Here is a 17,449-nt window from a genome sequence, read left to right as displayed (position 1 = left end):
TAATTAACAACTTGACTACCAAATACATTTGATTTAAAAAATACACACATTGTTTTAAGGCTGTAACTTCATCAATCCAGAAGTTATTATTACTATCATCATCGCTATCATTATTGCTCTTGCTATCAATTTTGAGATCGTATATATAGCAAAACGTTTGAAACTACTTTCTCATCTCAGTTTCTTAAGAAAACTAATTCATTCAATCAAGGACCTCAAATTTGCCATGGAATGGTCTTTTACGACTTACGTGAGAATATTGATATCCATAGTAATCAATTAAATTATAAATAGAGGATAAAAAAAAAAAACTTACGACAGCAAGCATTTGTTTGCAGATTGGCACGATGGAGATAATCTTTTCATCTTTATGCCTATTGTACTGATCTGATCCTATTTAACATTAATACTTTAAAAGAAGAATAATCGATTGTATTTTCTTCGACAATTAGCAATACTGATCATGTTTTTACCTTGGAATAAATATGGTAGCCACAGTGACTGTATCAGGGATACAGGCGCGGATCCAGGATTTCTGAGGGGAGGGGGCCCAACTTTTTTTTTTTTTGCTCCCGAAAATTTGAAAATCGCGCCGGCCGAAAAGTCGCTCAGTGGGGGGGGGGGGGGGGGGGGGGGGGGGGGGGGGGGGGGGGGGGGGGGGGGGGGGGGGGGGGTAGTGAGCACATTTTTTTTTTTTTTATCCTCAAAAAAATTCAATTTGCACCCCCCCCCCCTTGAGCGCCAGGGGGGGGGGGCCCACCCCCAAAAAAGGTAAAAATCACGTGATTTTACATGATTTTTTTCTCAAGGGGGGGGGGCGGGCAGTGCAGAGCAGAGCAGAGCAGTGCAGTCCCCCGGCCCCCCCCCCCCCCTGGATCCGCCACTGCAGGGATATTTACAAACAAAAAACCGTTAAAAGTCAGTTTCTGTTTACAGGTTTAGAAATCAAATCGTGATTTTTCTTTATCATAATAGGTGAATTCGCATCATTAGCATACAGTTGCTCCTTATATCTCACGTTCTTTTCCCTTTTTCTTCATCTCCCCTTCGCTCCCACCTCCTTTTTGGCCATTCGATTTTAAGGGGGAGTGCCCCCCCCCCCCCCCCCGTTCACCGTTCACCGTATCTACGCCGCTGGTCAGAGCTGCCCCTCCCAATCACCTGGCACTACAGTTCCTCAGGTGGACAAAGGAACATCCCTTCACTGCCATTATGTAAAAAGTGTAGAACAGGTGTCACATGCATATTCACTTTTTACATAATAACAGTGAAGGGATGTTCCTTTATCTACCTGAGGAACTGTATATTTTGTCCGCTTTCTTTGTCAGTCATATTCATAGTGTGGCCCTTGGCGATGGCCTCCCAATCACCTGCCAGACGTAGGGCGCCCTCAACTTTGTTTTCAATCAGACAGAAAGGCGGACAAACTCCTGCGATTTGTAAAAATATTTTTTAGATTTCTCATTAAATTTCTCACGAAATTTCGTAGTAAGGATATCCAGAAACTCTTGAAAATGGCTCCTCCAACTGAGGACGACCTTAGGCGAGAAATTTCGAGTGAGTTTTCCCATTCTATCCTTAAATTCCCACTGATCTACCGAGATCACCGACATTGTTTTTGTTGTGAAGCTAAGTTGAACTTTGAAGAGCAGTGCAGCCGAATCCGCAGTGGCATTGCCCGAAGTTCTGCGCCCCGGCTGCACTGGCCTAGCGGCCACCCGCTGGTCGCTTGCTGTCTGGGAGTAGAGCAGGAATGATGAATCATCTCGCGTCAGAGAAATTACGAGGATTGCACTCCTATCTCCATCAAAGAAAACGAATGATCAAGCGTATTTTCTTTCATAATTATTGATACTGATGTTTTACTTTGTCAAAACAATATGAATATATAATGGTTGGTAAATATTTAAGATTAGATCTATCATCTAGCCACAGGCACAGCTCAGTCACAGTGACTATCAACAAGAAACACTAAGACTAGAGTAAGACTTCTTTAGTAAGAGTGAGTTTCTGTCTAGATCTACAGAGTACAGGATTAATACTCAATATGAAATCAAATTGTGATTTTCCTTTATCATAATCTCTTGTAAGACTCTAAGAGGTGCGTTCACATGATAGTTTAATCTTTGAAGAGTAATTTCTAGCAAACTACTACTAGCCTAGTAGTACTAGGCCTTGACTACTCGTGCTTATTAACATCAATTATCTCACATTTTTTTTCATTTTCCTTCATCTTGTTCTTTTCCCTCACTCTCACCTCCCTCCACTCTCCCGTAGCTAGTACATCATGTAAGCCACTGCAAGTGGTGATCGCTGGCTGCTAACATTTACTGTATTTCCCTTTGTATTTTATATTTTGTATTTTATTAGTGTTCTCTATTGATGAATGTTCTTATCACAAAATTCACAACATCCCATGTTTTTTTAATCCTTTGTGCAGCAATACTTCAAGGAGCTGATTTGTCAACGTTGTCATCCAAGAAAGTGAGACTCAAACTCCAGGGTATTTTCACAGTTGACCTTGCTGATAGGTTAGTAGAGTCTACAGTTATGCTAAAGAGTATATTGTTGCAAACAAAGAAATAGGTGTTCCACCGAGTTTAGTGTTAACCCTTCAGTAGTTTTTATTTTATCTTTTTGATATGATTTCATGCACACATGAGACTGTTGTGTCCCAAATTTGCTGCTATGATATCCTACTTTAAAATGAACACCACAATCAGTGGAAGCAGGTTTCAAATCACTTACATTTGCTAGCTTACATGTAAATACATGAGAGATACATTTGTTAAGATTTTGCATCGTCATCACTTGTCAAATTAGCCAACTTGACAGTTTTAGAAAGTTATTAATGTCTATTTTAGGAAGAAAAAATGGATCAGATTTTAAAGGCTCTTTTCACTTAGAGTTGAGAGCTACATACACAATGTAATTGAATGCGATTCCACCATGTCTAATGACCTGCAAGTCATATTCAAATTTTCTTTATTGCTTTTTATAAAGAGAGAGTTTGAAAGTCTGGGTGTATCAAGAGTCAACCGTTTTCACCACTTATCATATAAAAATAAGTTGTTTAAGACTTCCAAAGAGTTCTTATGTCTCTTTCAGGAAGAAACAGATTGATCAGATTTTGATGGCTCTTATCGCTGAAAGTCATTCCGCTGCAGCAGCTGCTAAGGAGAAGGAAGAGACCAAGGAGGTCGCTCAAACCAGTGCAGAGCATGTCAGTGAGAAAGGTGATGCTCATCGCTCTGATTCCTCTTCAGATGAGGTAAGAAAACTCTTCTCTGGATACTTTGGTCTCTTCTAGGAATTGATAAGTTCAAATCCAATACAATTCTTTCCACATGACATCTCACACATCTTTTTCTTTCAGTTACAAAGCGTGGTACACATTGTTCCAAAAGTTAGGCCATCTAAACAAAAATTTACCATTTGAGGAGACTAGCTGAGCCAATGAATATGAAAACAAGGTAAAACAAGTAAAATGAAATTTTCATGTGCTAGAAGGTTGCTTGAAAGCCGTCGACCGCCTGGTTGCTTACTTACAATCATTTATGCTTTCTTAGCAGTCCGGTAAAATAACAACCACCACCAATTTCTGGGTGGTCTAAATTTGCAAGACTTACAATAACATGTAGAAATACGCAAAAGATATTTGCATGCTCTGAAAAGGCTTTTGTTAACAGTTAGTGAAAGTTTTATGTCATAATCATTACTAACTTTATATTTAAAGTTTCTGGTCTTACAGTTGGTAGAGTAGATTGTTTTTTCTCCAGGAAATTTGAAGGAGGTTGGTTTTTTAAATTGCTCTAATTGTCATTTTGACATATCCCCTCATCTTGTAATCCTAATGCTTTGCTTTCTGTTTAGTGATGTCGAATTGGATTCATACTACATTCCTGAAACATTAGAAGAAAACATATTTACACAATATTCATATTTCATTTTGCCCATTTAAAATATAAATATGTGGCATGATTGTCGATAAAGAAAGAATTCTTATATGGTAAAAGTTTTTTTTTGTGCTTAACAAATTAAAGGAAAATAATTGTAAGTCTCTGAATCGTTTGGGGGCCATTTGACAAGTGTTTCTGATTTCTTCCCCCTCCCCTTTCTCCTCCCCCTCTCTCTATTATTGATATCATGAGTAGCTTAGAGATGGAAGCCCACCTGTTAAGAGGAAGAAAAAGAAGAAGAAAGAAAGCTCCAAACCAGCTGCCAAACCAAAGGAAAAGAAGGAGAAGACTTCTCGCAAGAAAGAAACAAAAACTGCAAAGGTATGTTGTTAATGAATATATGTATTGTTTCAAACCTAACATGAGTCAAAATCTATTTTTATCCTGATTTGTATTTACCTGTATAACCCCCCCCCCCCCCCAAAAAAAAAAAAAAAAAAAAAAAAATCAACAAAAAAAAAATCAACAAAAAAATTATAAAAAAAACAAGTACAATGTATGTAAAACCTGTTATAACCAAATACTTTCTTCATATTGCATATGCAAACAAAATGATGCCATTTCTTTTTAATTGCTGATTTACAATTTAAAGTGTATCACATTTCTTTATCTTAAAACACAGAGCTCAGTGAATACATGTAGGATCATTGTTGCACTTTGCCACTACATATACAATACTTATTTTTTGCAGCTGTGTCATAGCTGAAAAAGTCTTAATCTGCTTGCAATTATTAAAAGTTTATAAAAGATGCTTACTACCATCAAGTCTATCAAAATGTAAGCAAACACACTTGTTGATATCATTATGATGTAATGGAGAGTCATTTTCAGAGGGGCTGCTAATGGCTGTAGTATAGAACTAGGAGGACCCGTGGAAAATCCACGGGATTCTAGGGGGTGGGTGGTTGTTAATGATGTGCTATCGATTTTTTAAATTTTCATGTTTGTTTTTCTGTTTTTGTTCCCCCTTTTATTTTCAATTTCATTTTCCCTCTTGGTATAGGCCTACTTTTTATCATTTTATTCTTTTTCTACTCTTGTTATTAATATTAATTCGATAGAATATTAACCTTTTGTTTGCTGTTTCATATATCATTTTGAAATGTTTTTTTTTTATTTGTAACATATAATAAAACTTGAAGATTGAAAGAAAAAATTAAATAAGTAATTTGTAAACAAACTGATGCAAACTATTTTACGCTTTAACTTTCGTTTTCACTTTCATTATTTATGATTATTGTTTTTCATTCATTCCCATATATATCCTTATTCTCATTATCCATTTCCCGTCCAGTTTCTTACGAATACTGTTCTCAATCCTCCCATTCTCATTTTTCATATTTTCACTCATCTCTAATTAGAACTTGTCCCAAATCAGAACATGAGTAACAATAATTGTTTAACTTGGCTTAACATACATTATTAAAACTAAATGTTCTATTAAACAAAATTATCAACAAAATGATATTTTGCATGGATGATACAAAGAACTTCAGAGAGGTCCCAGAGGTCTCAGTGAAAATATACAAATATTGACTGCTCATGAGGATGAAATTATCATTTCCAAGGTGGAGTTCATACCGGTCCTTCTATCACCCGAAGCAAAGCCGAGGGGGTAATAGAAGGGCCAGTATTTGAACGAAATCGAGGGAGTGATAATTTCCACCACCATCCAATTACAGAGCAGTCCTTATTTTTTTGTTTATCCCTCATGCTTTCATTAACAGGTCAGTAGAAAAGAAATCCAACATCAAGAGTCTATTTAACATATTTACAGTCTTTCGGAGTTCAAAAGTTTCAAATAACCAACGCTAAACGAAATCAAACATACGGAAATCAAATCTATACAGTGTAGTGCAGTAACTGCGGCGCAGCGTAAAACGATGGCTTGAGCGCCGTGATGACCCGCCTGAGTTGGGGGCTGGAAGGCATTTGAAATCCTGTTTGCTCTGTGTGTGTGCATAAATCGCAGATTGGTCAGGCGTACTATCACAGATCTATTTGCGTTATTATTGTTGTTATTTCGAGGTAGTTTTCATGAAAAGACCAATAAAACAGAAGCTTGGACTATGAATATGTTGGCATAGATCACAGAATTTGTATAATTATTTTCAGAGTAAAGATTTTACGCGAAAATAGGTCCATGGTTTGCGCCAATTGTCGCAATCGCCACGACTCGAATCGAGTGTGTGTACGTGTGTGACGGTGAGCGTGAAATACACGTATACTATGGCGCCTGGCCTACAAAGCATATCCTATAGAAAGACGCATAACACGGGTAAGCCCAACCCGTGAGAGCGTGCATTTCTTACACCCCCTCACCCGCGTGAGTCATCTGTTGATGTGTATTTCTCTTACACGCTACAAAGCGAATCCTATAGCAAGAGGCCTTACTCAAGATACGCCGCAGCCTTTACAATGAGACTTGCTACACCCGTTAATGCGAGTGGATTCTCGTCTATCGTGTGTCTCTTCGTCTCTCTTTGATAATTAGACAGAGGGCGGGTGCACGCCTTGTCAACTCGCTCTCGCGGGTTCGTCGCCTCCTCGCAATCCACGACGCCCGCCGTGCTCTCGTCCGCCCGTCCTCCCCGGCACCCCGAAACCGCATTTAACGGCATGGACGTCGATCGCGGGGTCGAGGTGGCACGCGGGTTACGAGCGGGTCGGGGAAAGGCGTTTTTGAGGAACCGTTTTGGCCCGTGTTGGACCCCCCGCGGCGATTTTGCGTATTAGTAATATAGATTCAGTCTTTTAGTAGTTTATGATGTTTAATGGTTCATGATGATGATGATTTAATGTTATTTTTATAACATATACAGAAGAGGGAGGCACCCAAGAGCCAAGCTAACGTAGAGGATTCAGATGACGAACTGGTAAGTTGTTGTGTTGGGTTGAGTCAGAATCTGTTAAAGGGGATTCAAATCCTCATATAAAGTTGGCTAGCGTTGGAGCAGAAAAATAGATTGCCAATGAAGTTATGAAAATTAAGCCCTGTTGATTCGGAGAACATACATACATACATACATACATATTGATATTTATAAAGCACCTTTACATAAACATGCTCAAAGCGCTTAACATCCAATTGGAAGTTAAGTTATGATATAATGACTTGCAGTGACTGAAAATGTGTTATATTGCAGCACTTGTCTTCACATTTAATTTCATTGTGTGTTTTGTTCGACAGATGATGTGTTATTGTGCAGCAGTAGTGTTCACAATTAATTGTTTTCTTTTTGTGACAGATGATGTATTGTAATGCATCAGCAGTGTGCACATTTGATTTCATTATTTGTTTAGTGTGACAGACAATAAACGATGAAGAGTTGGCATGGAAACTACACTAGTGGCATCATTTTGAATTTGTGATTCAATTTTTGTGTTCACATTTAATATTGTGTGTTTCGTGTGAAAAACCTTATGTTATTGTGCAGCACTAGTGTTCACATTTAATTTCGTTGAATGTTTTGTGTGACAGACAATAAACGATGAAGAGTTGGCGTGGAAACTACACCAGGAGGAGAGCAGGAGAACAAGAAATCCCACAAGGAAAGCAGCTGCAGTCAAGAGTAAATCAACCTCCAAGAAAGCCAACGGGGCCTCCAAGGATAAGGGAAAGACAGGTACATTCAACTATAATAATATATTGAAAAAATATTATACTAATTTCTTGATTTTGAATTTCTTTTCATGACACTATTCAGTTATAAGAATATATTGTTTCAATAGAGTTGCTTTTGTTGTTATTAAATTGAAGTAATTTTTTTCATCAGATATTAAGGACTTATGTGAATATCCAATTAGTAATCACATCTGAATTGAGCTTAGATGATATCTATATGATACTACTGAAATCTGAAATAGTTTCATAGCTCCCTCCTCAAATAACAAAAATCTTAACACCCCCCCCCCCAAAAAAAAATAATAATAATAATAATAATATATATATATATATATATATATAGAGAGATGGAAGGTTACTTTTTATTTATCTGTCAATGGAATAGCAGATATTTAATTTGTTGATGGATAAACAAAAATCAATTAGAGTTTGTAAGTGATTTTGGTTTGCTCATATCTATTCTCTAGTAACAGGTGTCATTATGGAATAGCAAATGTTTCTGATAAGATTCAATCTCTTTCTCAGGTTATGTAGCGGATATGATCTTGTCACCAGAACTTGCCAATATTATAGGAGCAGAAAGAGTAAGTTGATAGTTTCTTCTTTTTTTTCTTTCTTCTTCTATGGTACCTGGAAGCTTGTTAAAGCCAGGAAAATAACATTATTTGTGACCCATTATTTGCTTGGGTGACATTTGCTCATGTGAAGAAAAGATATCCAGCCACACCCACTAAAGGTATTTTGATCTCCAGCCCAATCCAATGTTGCTTTACAGTGTACCAATCTATTTTGCTAGGGGTTTCATGTCATTATTCCATATTAAAAATATAAACATAAAATTTACTTTTGTAAAAATGTTAAAGTGCAAGTTTAAAGACTCTCAATTAACACAAAAGTGATTGGTTAGTGGAATACTCGATGCATCCATACCCGCTTACATAAAATGAGGCCCGCATGGAACAGAAGTCTAACCTGGGTTCCGTACTCGTGTTTTATGTTATTTATTTTCTTCATACTCCTTGTCTGTTTGCCCTTAGAATGTCTGGTAAATTTTTTTGAGGTTGAGTTCACACATTTTTAGTTAACTCAATTTTGTTTATAGGTAGCTGGTACAATTAAGGCCTCATTATTAAAGAAGCTCTAAAAGACAATGGAAGGGTAAAATAATATGATACATCGCAAACATTGGTTTGAAGGGCATTTTAATCAATCAAACAGTCAAATTAAATGAAAATAGATGAATTAGCTATTATGTGAGAAAGATAAGAATTCCTTTAGTTGATTAGAAATGCAATATGGGCATGAAAAAATCACTGACCAGGAGGGTGTTTCATAAAGCTGTGCGTAAAGTTACGAATGACTTGAATATGAAGAGCTAAATGGGATTCTCAAATCCTTTTACTTGCATTTATAAGGTAAAGTTGAAATATGCAGATGTAGATCAACCTTATCATTATGTGAAAGATAAGAGACGGTCTATTCAACGAGGCGCAGCAGAGTTGAATGGAGCGCCTCATCTTTCACCGAATGCTAAATATTGTTCCATTGCACGAATAAAGACCATTCACTATTTGTTTTATACAACACCTCGGACGTTAACGAGATTTAAACAATTTTTGTTTAAGAACAGTTTTTCTAAGCCTAAATCTCAGCAATTTAAAAAAAAAAAATTTTTGATGAAATTGCCGATAGTGAGCGCGCACTATTGAAGCAGACAGCAAACCATGCGCGCACCATGGGCGTACCATGCTTTATGTTTATTGTTACGCGGAGTGCAATTTATGTTGATCCATTCGCACCATTGCACGGTGACTTCACTTAGCTCACAATATACTTTGTACATCGTTAATAGTGACGTCAGAGTGCAATGGTGCGAAAGGGTCAACTGGAGTTGCACGGCTAGAGAATGATGCCGTTCAATGGTACTTTTAGCGCATGTCATGTGATCAAGAATTGACCAATGAGGTTGTAAGAATCTTAGTAGGCGTTATATAATAACAAATAATTCTATTTCAAAGTGTATTTTTGCTACAATTTAATTGAGATTATGGGAAATACAGTCACACTTTGTTGAAATGTCAGGAAAAACTTTGGGCATCCCATTTGGTTCTTAATATTCAAAACATTTATAAAGTCATTCGTAACTTTACGCACAGTACAGCTTTATGAAACACCCCCCCCCAGTATCTATTAGGTCCTGATGCTCAGCATGTTCAAAATTTATTCTTTCAGCAACATTTGAATGTATTTTATTTTATCAACATTTGAATGTATTTTATTTTATCAACATTTGAATGTATTTTATTTTATCAACATTTGAATCTGTTTTATTTATCAACATTTGAATGTGTTTTATTTATCAACATTTGAATGTATTTTATTTTATCAACATTTGAATGTATTTTATTTTATCAACATTTGAATGTATTTTATTTTATCAACATTTGAATGTATTTTATTTTATCAACATTTGAATCTGTTTTATTTATCAACATTTGAATGTATTTTATTTTATCACATTTGAATGTATTTTTTTTATCAACATTTCAATGTGTTTTATTTATCAACATTTGAATGTATTTTATTTTATCAACATTTAAATGTATTTTATTTTATCAACATTTAAATGTATTTTATTTTATCAACATTTAAATGTATTTTATTTTATCAACATTTGAATGTATTTTATTTATCAACATTTGAATGTATTTTATTTTATCAACATTTAAATGTATTTTATTTTATCAACATTTGAATCTGTTTTATTTATCAACATTTGAATTTATTTTATTTTATCAACATTTGAATGTGTTTTATTTATCAACATTTGAATGTATTTTATTTTATCAACATTTGAATGTGTTTTATTTATCAACATTTGAATGTATTTTATTTTATCAACATTTGAATGTATTTTATTTGATCAACATTTGAATGTATTTTATTTATCAACATTTGAATGTATTTTATTTTATCAACATTTGAATGTGTTTTTATTTGATCAACATTTGAATGTATTTTATTTTATCAACATTTAAATTTATTTTATTTTATCAACATTTAAATGTATTTTATTTTATCAACATTTAAAGGTAAAGACCAGTTATGGTCATGCGATTGCATTGTGAAAGAAACGTTGTGGAATCGATCAGAAAAGGTTGATCATCTAGCATCTAGCATCTGCAAGGTTCTGGAATCATCAAAATGATAAGAAATTTGGCCCATTCTTCGTAAAGTTACAAGCACTATACACAGACAAATGTATATTTGACTACCCTATATCTCTCACAGACCATGAGAGAAACAAATTTACCAAATATATGAATTAGTAGGCGGTTTCCCGGCAAATTTTTTATCATCATGTATTAGTCAAAACATATTCTTTCACATGATTGGTAATGAGAGCTTCCATTTCATTTTTTGAAATTGGGGCGTTTCCAATACTGGTCTTTACCTTTAAATGTATTTTATTTTATCAACATTTAAATGTATTTTATTTTATCAACATTTGAATGTATTTATTTCATCAACATTTGAATGTATTTTGTTTTCTCCAGATGTCAAGACATGAAGTTGTGAAGAGAATGTGGGCAATTGTCAAAGAGAGGAATCTTATGGTAAGCGTTTTTTTTCTTTCTCTCTTTTCCTCGTACGAGGCATTTTATTACTTATATCATTTTAACAACTTTGATATAGAGTTTGATTACAATATCTATACAAAATCAACAGACTAATAAAATAAAATAGGGAGACAAGAAGAAGAAAAAAGGGGAAGGGAAAGATCAAGGCATGAATAGAAATGCATCAAAAGCTTAACGAAGAAAGATACATCTTGATATAACGCAAGTGTTTTTATTATAAAGTTCACAAGACTTGACATCAGCAAAATATTGGTTCTATATGTTGAAAAAAAATCCTTTTTTCTTAAAAGTGATCAGACTAAATGTTCCAGAGTTGAAAAGACTATGTATTTAAGAAGAGAACTGTTTGAAATACAAGTAACACTTAACCAACAGCAGATTGTCAGTCTGTTGGTTAAAGCAAAGCAAATCCTCTTTATCCATCCAAACAGCTTTTGTTCTTCTATAAATTTGATATTTTTTTATGCATATCTTACTTCCTTACATGGGTGTTATAAATCTGCTAACATTCATCAATTATTACTTATCACAATTTGAAGATCAAGTTAATAGTTATCAATCATACATGTGTCATATTTGCATCCTTAATTATACATTTCTGTTTCATTTTTCATAATGCTTAGTTTCACTCGCGTAGCCATTTGAACTCTTCATAAAGCTTCCCACTGCCTTATCCATTCATATGTATTGTAGTCTAATTTGCGTAGGACAATGGATTCTGTGTTAATTCTTTGTTATAACTTTACTGTGAAATGATCTAAACATATAATTCTGTATTAGGCCTACTAAATACTCTGAGCCAAGTTATTAATTTCTTACTAAAAATATATTTTAAAAGTCAGTTGTATTAACAGAGTAGAAGTTATTCTTTACCGTCAAATTTGAACGATAAAAGCTCATTGTCATAAAGGATGATGCCTGTTATAGTAAACCTTGAATTCACTTCCTGGAATTTCATAAACCACAAGGTCATTTCACAATTATAATGGTACAGCTTGAAAGGGAAAAGTGAAATAGCATTTGCATAAATGTTTTATCATTCTGTTGTTCTGTTCATCTAGTAATACTAAGCTTAAGGAAAAAGGGGGGGGGGTAGAACTTTTCATCAGCAGCTCCTTCTCTGTGGAATAGGTTACCCTTTTCTCCGCAAACACCAAATACCCTTCAAACTTTTAAAGCCATGGTTACAATCAAGTTTCCCTTCTTATAGTTCAACTTTTAGTTTGTTGACTTCATATATTTGTTATTGAGTTACTTTATAGCTTTTAAATTGAAATGATTTTGTTTGGCATCTTTAGCAGCCTTAGAGCTGAATAAGCTTAATAAACATTTTCATTATTATTATTATTATTAAAGGTAATGCAAAGTTTTGGGAAATTTAGAAAATTGGATTGATAGTAATTCTTTAAAATGTTGATATATTTGGATGCCTCTGTGGATGCATTATAAGCACTAGAAAATTTAGCCCCTAAAACACTTCTGCTTTCGAGAAATTGAATAATAAAAAATTTACTGGTGCTCCCGGTAAATTTCAAATATTCAAATATCGCCTACGACCATTCCATGATAGCTGCAACCATGGAAATCTCAGAATATGCAGTTCTGATATATAATTTCCAAATGGGAATAGCAAATCGGTCGATTGTAGTAAAAGACATTGTTTTGAAGCTAAAGAAATATCAGTCTTTTAGTGGATAACATAAAGAGTTTATTATTTATAATTTCATCACTTTAGACTCAATTTCAACCCATGACAACGATCATTGAATATACAGTAAAATCGCATATGCTTCTAAAATGTTCATTTGAACAAATTCATGACCCCATACCAAAACTTTGTATTACCTTTAATATTATTATTATTATTATTATTATTATCTTTTTGTAACACGTACAGGATCCAAAGAATAAGCAGTACCACATATGTGATGATGAACTACTCAGAGTATTTGGTGAGTAAGATAGAACTGTGGGAAAGGAAGGACATGCCGATCAGGCACAGAAAAAGAAAACACATTATAAATTACATTTGAGTACCCAGTGCATCATTATATAATAGAATCGTATGATTAGATTTAAAACTAATATTTGACATTCTACTAAAAGTAGTAATATATGAAGAAAATATGACATACCGGTAGTTTATTCATAAATGACACATGTATACATGTACATACAATGTACCGTTAACAAAATCACTTCCTTGTGGCTATTTTGCCGTTATGAATTTATTCTGCTTCAAAACATCTTCATTATATCCACTTTTATTATTATTGGCTCTGTACGATACAGGAAGTGCCATGTTATCAATGTTGTTTCTATTTCACTCATATACACAAACCAATTTCAGGGTCAACTACTTGTTCCCTTTAAAGAACATCAATGACACATTGTTATCAGTTTCATCATCATTATCCTCATTATTATTAGTAGGAGTATAAGTAGTAGTGGTAGTGGTACAGTCAAACCTGCTTTAGTGACCACCTGTCTACAGAGACCACATTTTCTGTTTCCCGTGAAAATGGTTTTCTCATTGAAACATGTACTAAAGGAACCTGTCAAAAAAGACAACCTGTCTTTAAAGACCACTTTTGGTGTTTTCCTTGGGCAGTCGCTATAGACAGGTTTGACTGTAGTACTGTTATTGTTGTTATTATTAATATTGGTATTGTTCATTTTATTTTATTTATTCATTCATTGAATAAAGGATCTTCAACTTTAACAATAAGCACCTTTTAAAAACCTATTCCTACATTGCATAGGTTACTGTTACAGAACCTTCAGTTTAATGACATTTTATAATTGTTGTTTTCCTTCTGCCTCTCCCCTCCCCCTCCCCCGACATACAGGTCAGAGGAGGATTCGAACATTCAGTATGATGAAGTATCTCAAGGGACATATTAAAGACCCAAGAAATCTCACCACACCTGTTTAGTCATCATTCTTGCCTTTGTAATTTTTGATAATAACTCTGTATATATTCTGGGACTTTTAGACAGGCAATTTTTTCAGGGCTCCGTCGCTCACACGAGGACCAAAGATGCTGCGAAGAGAAAAGGGGAGGATGGAAAGAGGAAATGTGGAAGCGACAAGAAATATACACTCATTTATCCTAGGAAGCAAATTGCAGTTGCTCTGTAATTCTTTAGAGAAACAATTTGACCAATTCTTGTCAAAAGTCATTTTGGATATTCTTCATTCCAGTTCAGTCAGTAGATGTATTGGGAATTTCCTAGGTACAGTCATTCTTCCAGATGTTACCAACTACATAATTTTTCTTTTCTTAGCCTTATGTTTGTAGAAGGTTGATAGTATTGCAAAAGCTCGGACAAGACCAAATAATGATAATTTACTGTAGTGACAATTACATCCATTTCTTCATCATACCCAGTATTGTATGTGACAAAAGAAAAATGACCTCATTTTTGAAACTCTATAACCTCTCTTTCATGACATACTGAAATGCTGCAAAACGAAAACAATCCCTCTATTTTCTATTTTTTTCTTCTCCAATTACTTTTGATAGCTAACCTTAATATTTTGTCTTTAAATCATATGACAATCAGGCAAAGTAGTCTGCCTTATGTTTCCAATTACCTAATTGCTGTGTATTGCTATTTTCTTGCCTTCACTAACAGATGTAAACCATAATGCATAATGTTCTGATTTTGATTTAGAACATAAAATGTCTACAGTTACATTGTACATAATTAGAAGATAGCAGAAAATTATGCAAAGAAATTCTTAATATTAAATTTCTTCCCAATTCATTAAATAAATTTCAAAAGTTATGTGATAACCGAATCATGATAGGTGTGATAAATCAGAGTATGAATGTAAATAATTAATTATTTTGCATGTATTCAAAGTATTACAATGTGTTGGTAAGGGCCCTGAAACCTGTCTGAAATTATATGTAAGGATATGTGAACTATTTTGTACATTTCTAGGAATTGGATGTCATGTGCTGTATATATCAATCTTGGAATCAAACGTGAAAAAGAAAAGGTTCATGCAAAAAGGTGATTCCCCTTATAATTGTGATTTTTCAGGAATTGAGTACCTGAAAAAGGAGAGTTGGTTACTTTGTTAATAATCATGTTGTAAAAAGAAAAGACAGAGAGAGAGAGAGAGAGAGAGGAGAAAGGAAATACCTAAGATTTCTACAAATTGGACAAACAATTAGAAAGTAATTACAGATAAAAAGGGGAAGTTGAAAATGTAGGTCTCTTTGAAATAGTCAAATTTTGAAAATGAAAATGGATTAGGGAATTGATTCAATATATTATTTGGGAAGAAGGGTTTTTAGATTTAAAATGTATTCAGCAATTTGTATGTACATCAAAGTGGTGTTTTTATGACCTTCGAAAGTGCCTATTACAAATTCTTTCTCTAATGAGTCTTTAGCACAGATATTCCCCTTTCTTTCAAATACATGTATGTTATAGATTTTTAAAGAAGAGAAAGTCAATATTTTGATCGCATTTTCATCTGACTTGCAAACATTCCTTCTCGTTAACCAGCTTTATAAAAGGCTAATTTTCATTTTTATATTTTTCTAATCAGCGAAGTAATTGAAAATGACCAAGATCTGTAAAACATGCGCTTTTCTGTTACCGTAATCATGTAAAGAACCGCATTAAAGCTCAGACCAATGGCCGAAAAGTTATTGACATAATGTTTTTATACCTGAATTCAAAGATGATTTAAACATACTATGGACTATTCAATTTGTTCACTATGGGCAGCAAAACTTGTAAACGTAAATAGTAAAAGGGTAATCAAAATACAAGCAAACAGAAGCTAGAAAAATGTAATTTTTCTAAATCTCTCAAAAACAAACAACAGATCTTTATGTTTACTTGTGCTCGCTTTGCCTAGTTTTGACAGCCCATTGTCAGTTAGTGATAAAGACCATAGTTAAGTTTGAATGATCTGACTGAATTCAAGCTTCACTGTTTTAAAAGGGATGAGCCCTATGTTGTCGAATACTAATGTCTTCCAATCTGAATTTTATTTTTCTATTTTTTTAATTTTTAATTTTTAATCTACTTTTTGTCCATACCTGTATCTGTATAATGAAATCTCCCTTTAATATGACACGATTCATTCTGTACAAAACTGTTTCAAAACGTACTTGTTGTATTTTTAAGTCAAATCTAGTATTTCTTGTTGAAATCATTATTCTGGAAGGAAAACATCTCATTTCATTCTATTTAGGTCACTGTCCATGTCATGTCTTAACTTACCAAGTGAAATACAATGTATGTATCATTTCAAGATTGTTTGTTCCCATAACTGAGTTACATGTAATAACAGTTATGAACGAAAACAAGTTTTTCAAATCACATGGTGTTCTTCAGTGTTACAGAAATATACATTATCACCTTACATGTTTTTACAAATTACAAAGTACACTTTATATTGTCAAATGAGAGTAAGAAAGTCTAGATAACTTTGTGTGAATGTATAGAAGCTAACACTCTTCTAATTCGCAGTAGACAATTTATTTAAAACATCTATAATTTTAAACAAAGAACGAAAGGACAAGCTATGAATGCAAATTTCTAATTTTTACCATCTCAGATAATACCAGTTTTACAAAAAAATAGTTAATGATTATTTTGTATTGTTATTCTGTACCTTTAGTCAGAGTGACTTCAGACCTGTTCAACTCTGTGATTAATTGTTTTGTATGTAACTAGTTATCATCCTCAGACCATATTGTTTTTTTTACTCTACTGATATTTGATTCGACCTGCCATTTACCTGAGTACAATGCTGAGTGGGACAAAGGCTATATCTCTCTTTTAATTGCTGATGAATGTTATTTTGATTTGACCTGGATTTTTTATATCAGGTAAACACTGGGAATAAATGTTTATATAGCAAAGGGGTGTGTTCATATTATAAGCATTCACCAAGAAAGCACAAAATGATGTTTTGAAACTTTTTATAATACATTTGTATTTTAAACATTAACCAGGGACATTAACTGCTGGAAGCAACAAATTAGTGGCCATATATATTTTTTGTTTTCAAAAAAATATATGTACATGTCCAAATATGTTTTGTTTGCTACAGGTATGTTTCTTTGTTAAATGATACAACTTGTGTCTCTTTGATTAAAGAATGCATCTCATGTTATTTCCTAGAAGATCTTACTGAAATAACCATAATAACAATGATTTTTTTCTTAATAAAGATTATCTTTTGCATGAAAA

General features: G+C 33.8%; 1 protein-coding gene across 1 annotated transcript; it reads left to right on the top strand.

Moving 5' to 3' along the window:
• The first annotated feature begins 1,395 nt into the window (after positions 1-1,395).
• LOC764515 (upstream activation factor subunit spp27) lies at positions 1,396-17,449 on the top strand. Its single transcript, XM_030986252.1, has 10 exons — positions 1,396-1,557; positions 2,441-2,531; positions 3,109-3,271; positions 4,155-4,280; positions 6,782-6,835; positions 7,441-7,585; positions 8,110-8,168; positions 11,142-11,201; positions 13,123-13,177; positions 14,075-17,449. Exons 1-10 carry the CDS (start codon positions 1,515-1,517, stop codon positions 14,158-14,160), a joined length of 882 nt encoding a protein of 293 aa, XP_030842112.1. The 5' UTR covers positions 1,396-1,514; the 3' UTR covers positions 14,161-17,449.

The sequence above is a fragment of the Strongylocentrotus purpuratus genome, unplaced genomic scaffold (assembly GCF_000002235.5).
Source record: "Strongylocentrotus purpuratus isolate Spur 01 unplaced genomic scaffold, Spur_5.0 spur5_scaffold_15, whole genome shotgun sequence".
Classification (NCBI taxonomy): domain Eukaryota; kingdom Metazoa; phylum Echinodermata; class Echinoidea; order Camarodonta; family Strongylocentrotidae; genus Strongylocentrotus; species Strongylocentrotus purpuratus.
This window is presented reverse-complemented; position numbering and strand designations above follow the sequence as displayed.

Excerpts from the sequence above, each read along its gene's own strand:
- LOC764515 (XM_030986252.1), top strand. The coding sequence starts at position 1,515 with ATGGCTCCTCCAACTGAGGACGACCTTAGGCGAGAAATTTCGA. Across the intron at positions 3,272-4,154 it reads CTGATTCCTCTTCAGATGAG|CTTAGAGATGGAAGCCCACC; the intron begins GTAAGAAAACTC and ends TATCATGAGTAG. Across the intron at positions 11,202-13,122 it reads TCAAAGAGAGGAATCTTATG|GATCCAAAGAATAAGCAGTA; the intron begins GTAAGCGTTTTT and ends TAACACGTACAG.